General features: G+C 27.5%; 1 protein-coding gene across 3 annotated transcripts in view; it reads left to right on the plus strand.

Moving 5' to 3' along the window:
• The window catches only part of LOC129746340 (uncharacterized), a 162001-nt gene that overhangs the window by 125485 nt on the left and 16588 nt on the right, over nt 1-19928 (plus strand). For 2 of the 3 annotated variants that reach the window (XM_055739950.1, XM_055739951.1), the window contains exon 2: nt 18684-19816. In XM_055739950.1, the coding sequence (XP_055595925.1) occupies nt 19362-19816 (455 nt within the window). In that variant the 5' untranslated portion in view covers nt 18684-19361. Of the gene's footprint in view, nt 1-1926; nt 2138-18683; nt 19817-19928 lie in introns of those variants that run through there. The other variant, XM_055739952.1, reaches the window with a different exon arrangement.

Here is a 19928-nt window from a genome sequence, read left to right on the forward strand (position 1 = left end):
AAGAAGTGAAATTTGATTCAGAAAAAAACATAGAATTAAAGTAAAAATAAATCAAATCTGAAATATAATTGAAATTATTTTACGTTTTATTTTTTATTTTACGTTATATTGCGTTTTATAAAACACTTGTAAAAAATAGAAATAAACTATTACAGATGAATGCCTGAAATTCCTGAAAAAAAATTCAGGAAAATTTGTATGATTAAACTTTTCTTAGTACTTTATGGAATTCAATTACTTAAAGTTGGTTAAAAAAAAATTTAGAATAATACATAAAACTCTGGATGTGATCTTATTTTAGCATTAAAAAGTTAATTTTTTTTAGCAAGTTTTATCAAAATAATCAAGAACGGGTTTCTGGATTCAAAAAAATATTATTCAAAATCTGCTGATGTGTTCTAAATTAGAAATTTCATGAAAAAAAATTTTGTTCAAGAGTTTTTTTTTGGTGATTGTGTTTGTGTGATTCCTGGGTTTTAACCAAATTTGCCTGGATTTGACCCAGAATTTGGCTTTGAAAGTTTTGAAATCCAAAGCCCGGATTTTGACAGGTTTTTAAATAAAATATCCCGGATTCGTCCGGCCCGGAGACATGTGCGAAAAATTCTGGCAACCTTACTCTAGAAAAAGGTTGCCAGAATTTTTGCTGCACGTCTCCGGGCCGGACAAATCCATGCTATTTTATCTAAAAACCTGTCAAAATCCAATTTTAAATTTGTCGACCCAAAATCCGGGAAATATCCAGGGTCCAAACCTAGGACTTACTCATAAAAAATCAAGAAAAAAAAACTTGAAAAAAAAACTTTCTCTTCAAAACTCATCAGCATTTAAAATAATCGTATTTTTGACTTCCAAAAACCTTTTGTGATAATTTTTATAAAACTTGCTCAAACAATTTCGTATTAAACGCATGAATAAAAAAATTACAATAGAATTTGTTTTGTTTTGTTTGATTTGGAAAATAAAGTGAATAAATCTGGGCAAAACTGAGCATTTCAATAAAAATCCGCGTAACCGGGTCGGATCAGACTTTTCCCAAATTTTTTGTCAAATATCCGGGCAAACTTGGTTATAACTGGGAAATCTGGCAACTTTAATCTAGGAAAAAAATGTTTGGAAAGTTTTCATTAAAATACCAATGGATATTGAAACAATTATTTAATAATTTGGAACGAAATTTTCAATCTTTCATTCGAAACTACAGATCAAGATTAATATATGAAACTCTTTTCTATCAACCTTGATAAGAATCAGGTTTGAGTTTTGGGAAAGAACCAAACTTTTAGAGCCTCCGCGGATGGAAATTTACTGTTATATTACAGCACCTGTAACTGCCCTAATTTTTTTCTTATTAAACTGTATTTAGAAATGAATTAAACACGTCCTCCTCACGCGTCTTTCATGACAAAACACGGTGCATGTGGAAATCTTGATAATTTGCTCCGGGACCGGTCGAGACTGTCGCACAAATACCTTCCTTCGTATTTGTCGCTGGAAGTTCTCGGTTATTCGCCTCCACAGCAGAGCAACACTCGAAACTGTGTGTTGGCTCTGAATGCGCTCATAGATAAAATAAAAACCAACCGTTAGAAATCCTCCAAGCCATATAGAAAACGGGGAGGATCAGAAAAATAAATAAAGATAACGCAAGCCCGAACTGGATGATGGTGTAGTTTGGCATTCATATGACGTTTCGAGGCTCACTGACAAACGTTATTATATGGTACACACAGCCGGGAAAAAAAACCAAACAACCAGACAAACACTCTCGACTGAACACATTGTGGCCCAACTGATAACGATTTCCCAGATTCTACACCTCTACCCTTGGATTGAGTTGTCCTATCTGGCTGAAAACGTCAAGCCAAACGTCACCATTCACATCCATATGGCCAAACGGCCCACTTAGTATTAATCACCGTTTTGAATCGACCGGGTCCTCGCGGCAAAAGTCGTCGTCTTCAGTGGTTTTTGTGTGTGATCGGTTTAACCTGTAACGTGGTTTTTGGATTAATTTGTTGTCGAGTTTATGCGATTTCCGGCGTTACGGTTTGAATTTTAGAGTGTGTCTGTTGTTTTCGGTAATTTTTATTAGTGACTTTATCGGGTGGAATTGATAGTTTCCGGCAAGTGAAAAGTAGGTCCTATTTACTTAGCAAGTGTGAATGGCAAGATTGTTTGAGAATATTTGCAAGACCTGACTCAAGACTACACATACTTCGAGGAATAAACTCAAACTAATACTAATAACCTGAGAAATTCATTGATACTATTTCTCACACGTTTATAAGGATTTTGCTGGTTTTTGCGTTTCTTACCGAAAGGTATTGCGAACGGTCAGTTGATACAAAATTGGGAAAATTCACTCATTGAAAAAAAGCCCTGATTTCACCCTGAGTTATTCACTCTATTTCCAAATCAAATTAAAAAAAAAACAATTTCTTGTAATTTTTTTTTACTTTTGCGTCCAAAATAAAATTTTTTAAGCAAGTTTTATAAAAAAAAACCATGAAAGACTATATGAAAGCCTAAAAAACGATTTAAAATCTTCTGTTGAGTTTTGATGAAAAGTTTTTTTTTTTCATTTTTTTTATTTTTGATTTATGTTGAGTAATTCCTGAGTTTTGACCAAACTTGTTCGGAATTTTGGTTGTCAATGTTGAAATCAAATTTGATGATTTTAGTTAGTTAGTTTTCAAGTTTTTAGATAAAATAGCCCAAACTTATACGGCCCTGTATGTGTTGAAAAAATTCTGGCAACCTTATGCTAACCCCTGTGATTTGAAATTTTTTTTAACTTTGTTTTTAATCGTTTCGAAGTGTAAATTATATTAATTTATGCAAATCAACATACTGTTACAGAATTCAGATAGCTTAGCTTAGCTTAGCTTGGTTGACTACTCATATCCACCTTAAATCATTGAATTCGAAATGCTGTGAAGATATGTTTATACACCAACCAACAATAAAAAAAAATACTTCAGATAACATACTCTAATAGGTTTTGTGCAACTTACGCATTTCCAATTCCATGATCGCTGGCGTGGCTAAGCAGAACAAGTTCTGCTTCGCCAATGGTTGCTACTCCGTGATTGATCGAGGCCATCAATTTTGTGCAAGGGCCAACAGAATGGTGCTTGGTATTAGCAATTCATTCACAATGCACAAAACTCATGCTCTCCCTTTAAAAAAGATCAATAACGGCGCCGGCCACGTCCTAGTAGTCAATGGGGTAAAAGGAAGGAATGTTAGTATGATACTCTTGAGGTTCAACTAGCAACCTCTTGCCTCTGCATACTCCAAAAAGAATTTTGTAATATTCAGAACCAGAGATAAGTTAGTATCACCAGCTATGGAAACCGTCTGTACGTCTGCGAATCTATATTCAAGTATCCAAGGAAGAGGTTTTGTTAGTAGGGGAAAGGTTATTGATCAGGATCCATTTTGGTGAATGGTGCGATCGAGTTTTTTTACACCTCCTATGCTCCTAGAATTTTCTTAAGGAAATTCCTATTTCTATCTTTGAGGCGATGATAAAAAGTTTAGAAGAAAAATAAAAAAATGTTTGTCAATTTTCATTTTACTAGCTTGTTTTCCTGATTCTTGTTCCTAATTCACTAATGTGTTTTAAAAAACGATCCTTAAGATGGAAAATACTTCTATAAAACTTCGAATAATATTTATAAGGAGATATTTCAAATATTAAAATATTGTTGGTGGATTAAGTGAATCTCCTTTTTTAACTTGTTATGTAGGTTGTGATAACTGAATAAGATCGTTTTTGTAAACTCATCAGTGCAATTCAACTCTTTGCCTCATAACGATTTTACGTTTGCACGGAGAAAATAAATCAACTAAAATAGTTGGTTATTCATAGTATACAAGTGAGATATTCACTCAAGCCGTGGATTAAGGTTTTCATTTAACATCACTCTTTTGCTGATTATCATAACTGTATCTAAAAAAATATTTCTAAGTAAAATTCCTACCCTACAAAAAAAAATTATGTTTAATATTGATACAAAATAAACTAATTGTAAAATTTTAAGATTACTTCGGGAAATCGTGCTATGTTTTGATTTATAGTTAAAATTTATTTCAATAAATCTGATATGCCTATATTTGAAGAACTAACGAGTTTTTATTGCACTCAAATTGGTTCTGGAAATATATAAATTCGATACATATAGTTTCCTTCCAGTATTTTTGTCAATTGAACTATTTATCTGTTACACGAATAATATGTGTTCGAATTAACTAGTTTTTAGTTTTTGTAAAGTATTTATTGTCTTAATGATTATGTTAACGAATACTTCCATAATTCTATCGATAGATTAACGAAAAAAATTCATAGTGATCGCTAAACAATGATTCCAGCTAATGATTCTGTAAACCTCGTGAGAAAATATCTGAAATCAGATGACTTTATACGAACAAAAAATTATGTCATATTTATTATTATTCCTACATTCCAGTTGATTTATTCAGTAGTTTAAGTATGATATTTTCCTATTTGTAGGCGGGGAAATGGATTGAATTTTACGGATCACCAGATTTCTTGTTTTAGAACGAGCGAAAAAACCTTCTCTGCTTTTTATGTACAACACAAAGTTAATTCAGAACTACGGTAACAATCAGTTTTTAAATAAATTTCTTATTTTGTCTTCCAGAAACTTAGACGTAAATGTAATGAGGTGAAATCTGGTAAAGTGTGAGTTGATTCTCGTGAATGACCTAGACCTGATTTTTCAATCTTTGAAACTTTTCAATACTATATTGTAGCTCGAAACTCATAAAACGCCTAAATGACGACTCGAATTTTACAAACCTATCTGTTGCTCACGATCACTTCCTACCAATTTCACTAAACGGAAAATATTTGCTTCTAAACGAAACCGAGTTGTACCAACGAATTAAATGTAGCTAGATTATTCATCTCAAAAGTACATTTCACATAACTGCCTTTTGTAATTTTCTACATAATTCTGGAGGCCAGGTTCGACAGCCTAATCTCTCGATAAATTCAAACAATTTCTCCAACATTTTGTGTATCACACTTTGATATTAACTGCAATGTTCTTACCAAATCAGAAACTTTTATCTCAAATGAACAAATTTAAATACCCCATAAATCAAACACTTTTACTGAACAATATATCATTAAAGTAATAGTGAAGCTTTCATGAACACCTTAGAGAAGCTACAGAATTGTTGCAGTTCTAATATAATTGCTTCATTATTGTTACGAGGTTATTGTCCGCCTAAAAATATACAAATTAGAGATTTTGAAAAAGAATTTCAACATCTGATTCAATCTGGAGTAATCATATTACAAAATAACTAACGTAATGATCTAGCTTTTTTCTCAACCTCTCCCAATTCATCCTTTTTTGTATGCATAGAATTGATAAAAAAAATACTAAAACAATCGTTTCGAAAGCGATTCCAATAGATTTAACTTGAACTTGAAAAAAAATGCATATGATTTTTGCTAAGTGCGATTTCAATCACGATAAGTCGCTTATAGTAATTTCAAACAATTTTCTGACATCCAATACTACTTTGTAGCTCAAGGTACTCCAGAAACGCCTGAATGTCGACTGATTCTTGCGTCTACCCATATCATCGAATCGTTCTTTTAAAAACATCGCACAGACATAGAATCGCTTACTGTCGGGTCAAAACTTTTTCTGATGCTCAAGTGGTTTTTATTAATATTCACAAAAATTAAATTTTTTAATGGCAGTATAGGATAGAAATTCACTCTCTTTCCGATCTTATTTAGCTTCCCTTATATTCTGCCTGTTCCCACTAGCCGAGATTCTAATCCCCTTATTCAGATCTTGATCGTGAGTTCACAATCGATGACTTTTCTGCGATGTTCTGATCCCGTCGGTCCAGTCCTACTTTGTATGATTTCCAAAAGTATTCATGGTGGAAAGTAAACAGAAGTACAAGACAATGAAGATTGTATGCCAAGAGAACATATGAACTTTGATATAAAATTTTTAAACTTTACACACAGGAATTAATCGAAAGATTAGAGATAATCCGTTAAAAAAAAAATCAACATAGGTCTATGTTTCTACGAAGAAAAAAATATCATTCTGCTATGTTTGTTGTTTTTCTGGAATTCTGCTAGTCTCTCCCAGATATGCAGTCTTTAGTCGAAAAATTACCTACTTGATTAAAGAGGAAAACTTTTAGTCGTGGTTTTTGTCTGAACTAAAATGTTACTTGAAAAATTTTCTTATGAGAAAAATTTCTTGATGACTACCTTTATTTTTTCTTTGTTGACCGGTTGGCCCTTCACTGTTGACTAGCTGGATGGAACTTATGAAGGAAAAATCGGAAAAATCTTACCATAATCCATATTTTCTGGTCAATCAAAAACCCTTCCGTAGCGCGTTACCCTCTATTCGATGAATCGCACACATTTTTCACATTATAATCAACTTATTCTCTAGATTTTTCTTGAAATAAAACTCACAATCTCAAACACTTCTACCTTGCGGCAGTGCTCCGCTACAAATATGTTACACCCATACTGTTACAGAATTCAGATAAGGAAAAAAGTTTCAAATAAGGATTAAAATTTAGAACTCAATTCCAAAATGGGCGCAACCTTCCAGAGTTTAAATGTACTGGATAGCAGTCAAAGCTAATTGATATTAAAAAATTTAAAATTTTTAGTTGTTTCGATTTGTCAAAATTGTCAAAATTGTCAAAATTGTCAAAATTGTCAAAATTGTCAAAATTGTCAAAATTGTCAAAATTGTCAAAATTGTCAAAATTGTCAGAATTGTCAAAATTGTCAAAATTGTCAAAATTGTCAAAATTGTCCAAATTGTCCAAATTGTCCAAATTGGCAAAATTGTCAAAATTGTCAAAATTGTCAAAATTGTCAAAATTGTCAAAATTGTCAAAATTGTCAAAATTGTCAAAATTGTCAAAATTGTCAAAATTGTCAAAATTGTCAAAATTGTCAAAATTGTCAAAATTGTCAAAATTGTCAAAATTGTCAAAATTGTCAAAATTGTCAAAATTGTCAAAATTGTCAAAATTGTCAAAATTGTCAAAATTGTCAAAATTGTCAAAATTGTCCAAAAATTGTCCAAATTGTCAAAATTGTCAAAATTGTCAAATTTGTCAAAATCGTCAAAAATGACACAATTGGCAAAATTGTCAAAATTGTCAAAATTGTCAAAATTGTCAAAATTGTCAAAATTGTCAAAATTGTCAAAATTGTCATAATTGTCATAATTGTCAAAATTGTCAAAATTGTCAAAATTGTCAAAATTGTCAAAATTGTCAAAATTGTCAAAGTTGTCAAAATTGTCAAAATTGTCAAAATTGTCAAAATTGTCAAAATTGTCAAAATGGTCTAAATTGTCAAAATTTTCAAAATTTTCAAAATTGTCAAAATTGTCAAAATTGTCCAAAAATTGTCCAAATAGTCAAAATTGTCAAAATTGTCAAATTTGTCAAAATCGTCAAAAATGACACAATTGGCAAAATTGTCAAAATTGTCAAAATTGTCAAAATTGTCAAAATTGTCAAAATTGTCAAAATTGTCAAAATTGTCATAATTGTCATAATTGTCAAAATTGTCAAAATTGTCAAAATTGTCAAAATTGTCAAAATTGTCAAAATTGTCAAAATTGTCAAAATTGTCAAAATTGTCAAAATTATCAAAATTGTCAAAATTGTCAAAATTGTCAAAATTGTCAAAATTGTCAAAATTGTCAAAATTGTCAAAATTGTCAAAATTGTCAAAATTGTCAAAATTGTCAAAATTGTCAAAATTGTCAAAATTGTCAAAATGTCAAAATTGTCAAAATTGTCAAAATTGTCAAAATTGTCAAAATTGTCAAAATTGTCAAAATTGTCAAAATTGTCAAAATTGTCAAAATTGTCAAAATTGTCAAAATTGTCAAAATTGTCAAAATTGTCAAAATTGTCAAAATTGTCAAAATTGTCAAAATTGTCAAAATTGTCAAAATTGTCAAAATTGTCAAAATTGTCAAAATTGTCAAAATTGTCAAAATTGTCAAAATTGTCAAAATTGTCAAAATTGTCAAAATTGTCAAAATTGTCAAAATTGTCAAAATTGTCAAAATTGTCAAAATTGTCAAAATTGTCAAAATTGTCAAAATTGTCAAAATTGTCAAAATTGTCAAAATTGTCAAAATTGTCAAAATTGTCAAAATTGTCAAAATTGTCAAAATTGTCAAAATTGTCAAAATTGTCAAAATTGTCAAAATTGTCAAAATTGTCAAAATTGTCAAAATTGTCAAAATTGTCAAAATTGTCAAAATTGTCAAAATTGTCAAAATTGTCAAAATTGTCAAAATTGTCCAAATTGTCAAAATTGTCAAAATTGTCAAAATTGTCAAAATTGTCAAAATTGTCAAAATTGTCAAAATTGTCAAAATTGTCAAAATTGTCAAAATTGTCAAAATTGTCAAAATTGTCAAAATTGTCAAAATTGTCAAAATTGTCAAAATTGTCAAAATTGTTAAAATTGTCAAAATTGTCAAAATTGTCAAAATTGTCAAAATTGTCAAAATTGTCAAAATTGTCAAAATTGTCAAAATTGTCAAAATTGTCAAAATTGTCAAAATTGTCAAAATTGTCAAAATTGTCAAAATTGTCAAAATTGTCAAAATTGTCAAAATTGTCAAAATTGTCAAAATTGTCAAAATTGTCAAAATTGTCAAAATTGACAAAATTGACAAAATTGTCAAAATTGTCAAAATTGTCAAATTGTCAAAATTGTCAAAATTGTCAAAATTGTCAAAATTGTCAAAATTGTCAAAATTGTCAAAATTGTCAAAATTGTCAAAATTGTCAAAATTGTCAAAATTGTCAAAATTGTCAAAATTGTCAAAATTGTCAAAATTGTCAAAATTGTCAAAATTGTCAAAATTTTCAAAATTGTCAAAATTGTCAAAATTGTCAAAATTGTCAAAATTGTCAAAATTGTCAAAATTGTCAAAATTGTCAAAATTGTCAAAATTGTCAAAATTGTCAAAATTGTCAAAATTGTCAAAATTGTCAAAATTGTCAAAATTATCAAAATGGACAAAATTGTCAAAATTGTCAAAATAGTCAAAATTATCAAAATTGTCAAAATAGTCAAAATTGTCAAAATTGTCAAAATTGTCAAAATTGTCAAAATTGTCAAAATTGTCAAAATTGTCAAAATTGTCAAAATTGTCAAAATTGTCAAAATTGTCAAAATTGTCAAAATTGTCAAAATTGTCAAAATTGTCAAAATTGTCAAAATTGTCAAAATTGTCAAAATTGTCAAAATTGTCAAAATTGTCAAAATTGTCAAAATTGTCAAAATTGTCAAAATTGTCAAAATTGTCAAAATTGTCAAAATTGTCAAAATTGTCAAAATTGTCAAAATTGTCAAAATTGTGAAAATTGTGAAAATTGTCAAAATTGTCAAAATTGTCAAAATTGTCAAAATTGTCAAAATTGTCAAAATTGTCAAAATTGTCAAAATTGTCAAAATTGTCAAAATTGTCAAAATTGTCAAAATTGTCAAAATTGTCAAAATTGTCAAAATTGTCAAAATTGTCAAAATTGTCAAAATTGTCAAAATTGTCAAAATTGTCAAAATTGTCAAAATTGTCTAAATTGTCGAAATTTTCAATATTGTCAAAATTGTCAAAATTGTCAAATTGTCAAAATTGTCAAAATTGTCAAAATTGTCAAAATTGTCAAAATTGTCAAAATTGTCAAAATTGTCAAAATTGTCAAAATTGTCAAAATTGTCAAAATTGTCAAAATTGTCAAAATTGTCAAAATTGTCAAAATTGTCAAAATTGTCAAAATTGTCAAAATTGTCAAAATTGTCAAAATTGTCAAAATTGTCAAAATTGTCAAAATTGTCAAAATTGTCAAAAGTGTCAAAATTGTCAAAATTGTCAAAATTGTCAAAATTGTCAAAATTGTCAAAATTGTCAAAATTGTCAAAATTGTCAAAATTGTCAAAATTGTCAAAATTGTCAAAATTGTCAAAATTGTCAAAATTGTCAAAATTGTCAAAATTGTCAAAATTGTCAAAATTGTCAAAATTGTCAAAATTGTCAAAATTGTCAAAATTGTCAAAATTGTCAAAATTGTCAAAATTGTCAAAATTGTCAAAATTGTCAAAATTGTCAAAATTGTCAAAATTGTCAAAATTGTCAAAATTGTCAAAATTGTCAAAATTGTCAAAATTGTCAAAATTGTCAAAATTGTCAAAATTGTCAAAATTGTCAAAATTGTCAAAATTGTCAAAATTGTCAAAATTGTCAAAATTGTCAAAATTGTCAAAATTGTCAAAATTGTCAAAATTGTCAAAATTGTCAAAATTGTCAAAATTGTCAAAATTGTCAAAATTGTCAAAATTGTCAAAATTGTCAAAATTGTCAAAATTGTCAAAATTGTCAAAATTGTCAAAATTGTCAAAATTGTCAAAATTGTCAAAATTGTCAAAATTGTCAAAATTGTCAAAATTGTCAAAATTGTCAAAATTGTCAAAATTGTCAAAATTGTCAAAATTGTCAAAATTGTCAAAATTGTCAAAATTGTCAAAATTGTCAAAATTGTCAAAATTGTCAAAATTGTCAAAATTGTCAAAATTGTCAAAATTGTCAAAATTGTCAAAATTGTCAAAATTGTCAAAATTGTCAAAATTGTCAAAATTGTCAAAATTGTCAAAATTGTCAAAATTGTCAAAATTGTCAAAATTGTCAAAATTGTCAAAATTGTCAAAATTGTCAAAATTGTCAAAATTGTCAAAATTGTCAAAATTGTCAAAATTGTCAAAATTGTCAAAATTGTCAAAATTGTCAAAATTGTCAAAATTGTCAAAATTGTCAAAATTGTCAAAATTGTCAAAATTGACAAAATTGACAAAATTGTCAAAATTGTCAAAATTGTCAAAATTGTCAAAATTGTCAAAATTGTCAAAATTGTCAAAATTGTCAAAATTGTCAAAATTTTCAAAATTGTCAAAATTGTCAAAATTGTCAAAATTGTCAAAATTGTCAAAATTGTCAAAATTGTCAAAATTGTCAAAATTGTCAAAATTGTCAAAATTGTCAAAATTGTCAAAATTGTCAAAATTGTCAAAATTGTCAAAATTGTCAAAATTGTCAAAATTGTCAAAATTGTCAAAATTGTCAAAATTGTCAAAATTGTCAAAATTGTCAAAATTGTCAAAATTGTCAAAATTGTCAAAATTGTCAAAATTGTCAAAATTGTCAAAATTGTCAAAATTGTCAAAATTGTCAAAATTGCCAAAATTGTCAAAATTGTCAAAATTGTCAAAATTGTCAAAATTGTCAAAATTGTCAAAATTGTTAAAATTGTCAAAATTGTCAAAATTGTCAAAATTGTCAAAATTGTCAAAATTGTCAAAATTGTCAAAATTGTCAAAATTGTCAAAATTGTCAAAATTGTCAAAATTGTCAAAATTGTCAAAATTGTCAAAATTGTCAAAATTGTCAAAATTGTCAAAATTGTCAAAATTGTTAAAATTGTCAAAATTGTCAAAATTGTCAAAATTTTCAAAATTGTCAAAATTGTCAAAATTGTCAAAATTGTCAAAATTGTCAAAATTGTCAAAATTGTCAAAATTGTCAAAAGTGTCAAAATTGTCAAAATTGTCAAAATTGTCAAAATTGTCAAAATTGTCAAAATTGTCAAAATTGTCAAAATTGTCAAAATTGTCAAAATTGTCAAAATTGTCAAAATTGTCAAAATTGTCAAAATTGTCAAAATTGTCAAAATTGTCAAAATTGTAAAAATTGTAAAAATTGTAAAAATTGTCAAAATTGTCAAAATTGTCAAAATTGTCAAAATTGTCAAAATTGTCAAAATTGTCAAAATTGTCAAAATTGTCAAAATTGTCAAAATTGTCAAAATTGTCAAAATTGTCAAAATTGTGAAAATTGTGAAAATTGTCAAAATTGTCAAAATTGTCAAAATTGTCAAAATTGTCAAAATTGTCAAAATTGTCAAAATTGTCAAAATTGTCAAAATTGTCAAAATTGTCAAAATTGTCAAAATTGTCAAAATTGTCAAAATTGTCAAAATTGTCAAAATTGTCAAAATTGTCAAAATTGTCAAAATTGTCAAAATTGTCAAAATTGTCAAAATTGTCAAAATTGTCAAAATTGTCAAAATTGTCAAAATTGTCAAAATTGTCAAAATTGTCAAAATTGTCAAAATTGTCAAAATTGTCAAAATTGTCAAAATTGTCAAAATTGTCAAAATTGTCAAAATTGTCAAAATTGTCAAAATTGTCAAAATTGTCAAAATTGTCAAAATTGTCAAAATTGTCAAAATTGTCAAAATTGTCAAAATTGTCAAAATTGTCAAAATTGTCAAAATTGTCAAAATTGTCAAAATTGTCAAAATTGTCAAAATTGTCAAAATTGTCAAAATTGTCAAAATTGTCAAAATTGTCAAAATTGTCAAAATTGTCAAAATTGTCAAAATTGTCAAAATTGTCAAAATTGTCAAAATTGTCAAAATTGTCAAAATTGTCAAAATTGTCAAAATTGTCAAAATTGTCAAAATTGTCAAAATTGTCAAAATTGTCAAAATTGTCAAAATTGTCAAAATTCTCAAAATTGTCAAAATTGTCAAAATTGTCAAAATTGTCAAAATTGTCAAAATTGTCAAAATTGTCAAAATTGTCAAAATTGTCAAAATTGTCAAAATTGTCAAAATTGTCAAAATTGTCAAAATTGTCAAAATTGTCAAAATTGTCAAAATTGTCAAAATTGTCAAAATTGTCAAAATTGTCAAAATTGTCAAAATTGTCAAAATTGTCAAAATTGTCAAAATTGTCAAAATTGTCAAAATTGTCAAAATTGTCAAAATTGTCAAAATTGTCAAAATTGTCAAAATTGTCAAAATTGTCAAAATTGTCAAAATTGTCAAAATTGTCAAAATTGTCAAAATTGTCAAAATTGTCAAAATTGTCAAAATTGTCAAAATTGTCAAAATTGTCAAAATTGTCAAAATTGTCAAAATTGTCAAAATTGTCAAAATTGTCAAAATTGTCAAAATTGTCAAAATTGTCAAAATTGTCAAAATTGTCAAAATTGTCAAAATTGTCAAAATTGACAAAATTGACAAAATTGTCAAAATTGTCAAAATTGTCAAAATTGTCAAAATTGTCAAAATTGTCAAAATTGTCAAAATTGTCAAAATTTTCAAAATTGTCAAAATTGTCAAAATTGTCAAAATTGTCAAAATTGTCAAAATTGTCAAAATTGTCAAAATTGTCAAAATTGTCAAAATTGTCAAAATTGTCAAAATTGTCAAAATTGTCAAAATTGTCAAAATTGTCAAAATTGTCAAAATTGTCAAAATTGTCAAAATTGTCAAAATTGTCAAAATTGTCAAAATTGTCAAAATTGTCAAAATTGTCAAAATTGCCAAAATTGTCAAAATTGTCAAAATTGTCAAAATTGTCAAAATTGTCAAAATTGTTAAAATTGTCAAAATTGTCAAAATTGTCAAAATTGTCAAAATTGTCAAAATTGTCAAAATTGTCAAAATTGTCAAAATTGTCAAAATTGTCAAAATTGTCAAAATTGTCAAAATTGTCAAAATTGTCAAAATTGTCAAAATTGTTAAAATTGTCAAAATTGTCAAAATTGTCAAAATTTTCAAAATTGTCAAAATTGTCAAAATTCTCAAAATTGTCAAAATTGTCAAAATTGTCAAAATTGTCAAAATTGTCAAAAGTGTCAAAATTGTCAAAATTGTCAAAATTGTCAAAATTGTCAAAATTGTCAAAATTGTCAAAATTGTCAAAATTGTCAAAATTGTCAAAATTGTCAAAATTGTCAAAATTGTCAAAATTGTCAAAATTGTCAAAATTGTCAAAATTGTCAAAATTGTAAAAATTGTAAAAATTGTAAAAATTGTCAAAATTGTCAAAATTGTCAAAATTGTCAAAATTGTCAAAATTGTCAAAATTGTCAAAATTGTCAAAATTGTCAAAATTGTCAAAATTGTCAAAATTGTCAAAATTGTCAAAATTGTCAAAAATTGTCAAAATTGTCAAAATTGTCAAAATTGTCAAAATTGTCAAAATTGTCAAAATTGTCAAAATTGTCAAAATTGTCAAAATTGTCAAAATTGTCAAAATTGTCAAAATTGTCAAAATTGTCAAAATTGTCAAAATTGTCAAAATTGTCAAAATTGTCAAAATTGTCAAAATTGTCAAAATTGTCAAAATTGTCAAAATTGTCAAAATTGTCAAAATTGTCAAAATTGTCAAAATTGTCAAAATTGTCAAAATTGTCAAAATTGTCAAAATTGTCAAAATTGTCAAAATTGTCAAAATTGTCAAAAATTGTCAAAATTGTCAAAATTGTCAAAATTGTCAAAATTGTCAAAATTGTCAAAATTGTCAAAATTGTCAAAATTGTCAAAATTGTCAAAATTGTCAAAATTGTCAAAATTGTCAAAATTGTCAAAATTGTCAAAATTGTCAAAATTGTCAAAATTGTCAAAATTGTCAAAATTGTCAAAATTGTCAAAATTGTCAAAATTGTCAAAATTGTCAAAATTGTCAAAATTGTCAAAATTGTCAAAATTGTCAAAATTGACAAAATTGTCAAAATTGTCAAAATTGTCAAAATTGTCAAAATTGTCAAGATTGTCAAAATTGTCAAAATTGTCAAAATTGTCAAAATTGTCAAAATTGTCAAAATTGTCAAAATTGTCAAAATTGTCAAAATTGTCAAAATTGTCAAAATTGTCAAAATTGTCAAAATTGTCAAAATTGTCGAAATTGTCAAAATTGTCAAAATTGTCAAAATTGTCAAAATTGTCAAAATTGTCAAAATTGTAAAAATTGTCAAAATTGTCAAAATTGTCAAAATTGTCAAAATTGACAAAATTGTCAAAATTGTCAAAATTATCAAAATTGTGAAAATTGTCAAAATTGTCAAAATTGTCAAAATTGCCAAAATTGTCAAAATTGTCAAAATTGTCAAAATTGTCAAAATTGTCAAAATTGTCAAAATTGTCAAAATTGTCAAAATTGTCAAAATTGTCAAAATTGTCAAAATTGTCAAAATTGTCAAAATTGTAAAAATTATCAAAATTGTCAAAATTGTCAAAATTGTCAAAATTGTCAAAATTGTCAAATTTGTCAAAATTGTCAAAATTGTCAAAATTGTCAAAATTGTCAAAATTGTCAAAATTGTCAAAATTGTCAAAATTGACAAAATTGTCAAAATTGTCAAAATTGTGAAAATTGTGAAAATTGTCAAAATTGTCAAAATTGTCAAAATTGTCAAAATTGTCAAAATTGTCAAAATTGTCAAAATTGTCAAAATTGTCAAAATTGTCAAAATTGTCAAAATTGTCAAAATTGTCAAAATTGTCAAAATTGTCAAAATTGTCAAAATTGTCAAAATTGTCAAAATTGTCAAAATTGTCAAAATTGTCAAAATTGTCAAAATTGTCAAAATTGTCAAAATTGTCAAAATTGTCAAAATTGTCAAAATTGTCAAAATTGTCAAAATTGTCAAAATTGTAAAAATTGTCAAAATTGTCAAAATTGTCAAAATTGTCAAAATTGTCAAAATTGTCAAAATTGTCAAAATTGTCAAAATTGTCAAAATTGTCAAAATTGTCAAAATTGTCAAAATTGTCAAAATTGTCAAAATTGTCAAAATTGACAAAATTGTCAAAATTGTCAAAATTGTCAAAATTGTCAAAATTGTCAAAATTGTAAAAATTGTAAAAATTGTCAAAATTGTCAAAATTGTCAAAATTGTCAAAATTGTCAAAATTGTCAAAATTGTCAAAATTGTCAAAATTGTCAAAATTGTCAAAATTGTCAAAATTGTCAAAATTGTCAAAATTGTCAAAATTGTCAAAATTGTAAAAATTGTAAAAATTGTCAAAATTGTCAAAATTGTCAAAATTGTCAAAATTGTCAAAATTGTCAAAATTGTCAAAATTGTCAAAATTGTCAAAATTGTCAAAATTGTCAAAATTGTCAAAATTGTCAAAATTGTCAAAATTGTCAAAATTGTCAAAATTGTCAAAATTGACAAAATTGTCAAAATTGTCAAAATTGTCAAAATTGTCAAAATTGTCAAAATTGTCAAAATTGTCAAAATTGTCAAAATTGTGAAAATTGTGAAAATTGTGAAAATTGTGAAAATTGTCAAAATTGTCAAAATTGTCAAAATTGTCAAAATTGTCAAAATTGTCAAAATTGTCAAAATTGTCAAAATTGTCAAAATTGTCAAAATTGTCAAAATTGTCAAAATTGTCAAAATTGTCAAAATTGTCAAAATTGTCAAAATTGTCAAAATTGTCAAAATTGTCAAAATTGTCAAAATTGTCAAAATTGTCAAAATTGTCGAAATTGTCAAAATTGTCAAAATTGTCAAAATTGTAAAAATTGTAAAAATTGTAAAAATTGTCAAAATTGTCAAAAATGTCAAAATTGTCAAAATTGTCAAAATTGTAAAAATTGTCAAAATTGTCAAAATTGTCAAAATTGTCAAAATTGTCAAAATTGTCAAAATTGTCAAAATTGTCAAAATTGTCAAAATTGTCAAAATTGTCAAAATTGTCAAAATTGTCGAAATTGTCGAAATTGTCAAAATTGTCAAAATTGTCAAAATTGTCAAAATTGTCAAAATTGTCAAAATTGTCAAAATTGTCAAAATTGTCAAAATTGTCAAAATTGTCAAAATTGTCAAAATTGTCAAAATTGTCAAAATTGTCAAAATTGTCAAAATTGTCAAAATTGTCAAAATTGTCAAAATTGTCAAAATTGTCAAAATTGTCAAAGTTGTCAAAATTGTCAAAATTGTCAAAATTGTCAAAATTGTCAAAATTGTCAAAATTGTCAAAATTGACAAAATTGTCAAAATTGTCAAAATTGTCAAAATTGTCAAAATTATCAAAATTGTCAAAATTGTCAAAATTGTCAAAATTGTCAAAATTGTCAAAATTGTCAAAATTGTCAAATTTATCAAAATTGTCAAAATTGTCAAAATTGTCAAAATTGTCAAAATTGTCAAAATTGTCAAAATTGTCAAAATTGTCAAAATTGACAAAATTGTCAAAATTGTCAAAATTGTCAAAATTGTCAAAATTGTCAAAATTGTCAAAATTGTCAAAATTGTCAAAATTGTCAAAATTGTCAAAATTGTCAAAATTGTGAAAATTGTGAAAATTGTGAAAATTGTCAAAATTGTCAAAATTGTCAAAATTGTCAAAATTGTCAAAATTGTCAAAATTGTCAAAATTGTCAAAATTGTCAAAATTGTCAAAATTGTCAAAATTGTCAAAATTGTCAAAATTGTCAAAATTGTCAAAATTGTCAAAATTGTCAAAATTGTCAAAATTGTCAAAATTGTCAAAATTGTCAAATTTGTCAAAATTATCAAAATTGTCAAAATTGTCAAAATTGTCAAAATTGTCAAAATTGTCAAAATTGTCAAAATTGTCAAAATTGTCAAAATTGTCAAAATTGTCAAAATTGTCAAAATTGTCAAAATTGTCAAAATTGTCAAAATTGTCAAAATTGTCAAAATTGTCAAAATTGTCAAAATTGTCAAAATTGTCAAAATTGTCAAAATTGTCAAAATTGTCAAAATTGTTAAAATTGTCAAAATTGTCAAAATTGTCAAAATTTTCAAAATTTTCAAAATTGTCATAATTGGCAAAATTGGCAAAGTTGGAAAAATTGGCAAAAATTACAAAAATGTCAAAATTGGCTATACTTATTTGCAAAATTAACAAAATTGGCAGGTAAAAAAGCAAATAAAATGATGTCTTTGTTTGGAAGCACAAATGTTTTCAAGAAAAAGTTATATCAACTAACAAATTTACATAAATAATTAAAATTTAGTGATGTACTTTATCAATTTCAGCTGGCATTGTCTTCTTTATGTATAATAAATTGAGTTAAATTTTCTTTTAAACTTCTCAAATAATTTTTTCTTTCTTTTTCCAGTATTTGTTCGTTAAAAATTTGTTATCATTAAAGAATGACGTTTAATTTTAATACTTCTCTTTAACTACCCATGAAGCCTCATAAATAGTTAATAAGTGATATTTTGAGTGCGGCCCGCCGAAAGGATTTGATATTCGAATTGGCCCGTTTGTTCAGAAGGTTGCTCACCTCTGGTTTAGATTTAGAATTTCTGTTCGGAATTAGGATCAAGATACCAAAATCAGATTTAGAATTTGAATTCATATTAAAAAGTCATGTTCAGAACAAAGAGAATCTTTGAATCAGAATGATTTAAGATTCAGAATTAAGACTGAGAAGTCAAATTATCCCTCTTAAACCCAATTTCAGATTCAGATTCGGGTTTATGAAGGACAGAATCATAATTCAAACAATGTTCAAAATTTAGATTCAGATTTCTGATTCCATTTGCATCCTATGGTAATTCATCCCTGATTATCATTCAAATTTTGAATTAAACTTCGGTCTCTTACACACGGAACGAACTCAAACACTTAAATACAAAAATATTGGTTGAACTGAAGCCGTTACAACACCTATCAAAAGCGAGACGTACTGAACGAAAATGTTTGAATAAAAAAAACCCTACTGCAGGTTTATCATCACAAGATAAGGTTTTCCTAATCATATTTTCCCCTTCTTTTTCTCCATACAGATAACGCGTCGGTGCGCCACAAGCTTGAAGCAAAGATCTCAGGAGCACCTTGTTCATTTATCACAGCACCACGCGTGTTAGCTGAGCTGTACGCGAGTCGTTTTGCGCAACAAGTGTCCCCGTCGCGACTTATTTCGGTACTGAGCTAAGAAAGTTTAGCTGAAAATTGTTCTTTTTATTCGGAAAAAGGAGCAATAAGCGACGAAGATTTTTCATCTGTTTGTGAGTGGGAAATTAATCTGTTCGTTTAACGTCGGGTGAAGTGGCTTGAAGTCTGTAAGGTGCAGTCCAAGTTCAATTTCAACCCCCCATCAATCAATCAATCGATCAATCGATATCGCATATTTTGTTGTGCGAAAGTGTTTTCTCTTTTTGCGTGTGTCAGTGCGTGTCCAAGTTTTTATTCTTTCCCGGTGTTTCTGTTCTGTTTCGAGTTGCGTATGCGTATCTCTTATCTCTTATCTGTGTCCAAGTGTGTCTGAAGTGCCCCTCGTTCTGTTGTTTGCCACACCACACCAATTCAAAATTTGGAAAAATCAAAAAAGCTCTTAAGCTGTTTGAAAAAAAAAAATCAAAAGAGAGCTAAAGAAAAAGTGTTCGTTTTTGCGTTTCGTTTGCGTTTTGCGTTTTCTATTTTTTTCGAGCAATCAATCATCCCCGGTTAACCGATATAATACAATGCTTAATTCGTTGGAAGTTTTGGCCGGCAAGATCTCGCCCGGATCGGGAAAAAATTCGCCACCGACGGTCGGGCTCGACGGAAACGGAAATAAGGTGCTGCTGGGGGGCGGAGGTTATGCGGCCCAGCACAATCACCACCACAGCCTGTTGCACGCGGCCAAGCACCCATACCAGAAGCCGCCGGGTCATAGTAACAACAACATCACCAGCAATGTGGTCAACAACCCGATGGTCAATGCAGGGGCCCTGGTGGCCGTTGCTGCCGTTGGGGGTCAGCTGGCGGTGACCCCGGGAGGCGCAGGGCAAGCCATCGTCGGAAGTAGCAATGGGGGCACAATGCCGGTGGCAGCGATGCCTGGGGAAGTGGCCCTGCATCCCTGCGGCCGAATGGCGGACGTCCCGGACGGAGGAGTGGCCGCGATGCAGATCGAACTGAACGCAGCTAAAGAAAAGTAAGTTTGATCTTTCTTTTTATTAGAGAAAATGGATTCAATTTTTCTAAAACACCATCATATCTTACCAGATTCTGGAGTGTTAATGATACATGACATAGATACCTATTAT

The sequence above is a fragment of the Uranotaenia lowii genome, chromosome 2, assembly GCF_029784155.1.
Source record: "Uranotaenia lowii strain MFRU-FL chromosome 2, ASM2978415v1, whole genome shotgun sequence".
Classification (NCBI taxonomy): domain Eukaryota; kingdom Metazoa; phylum Arthropoda; class Insecta; order Diptera; family Culicidae; genus Uranotaenia; species Uranotaenia lowii.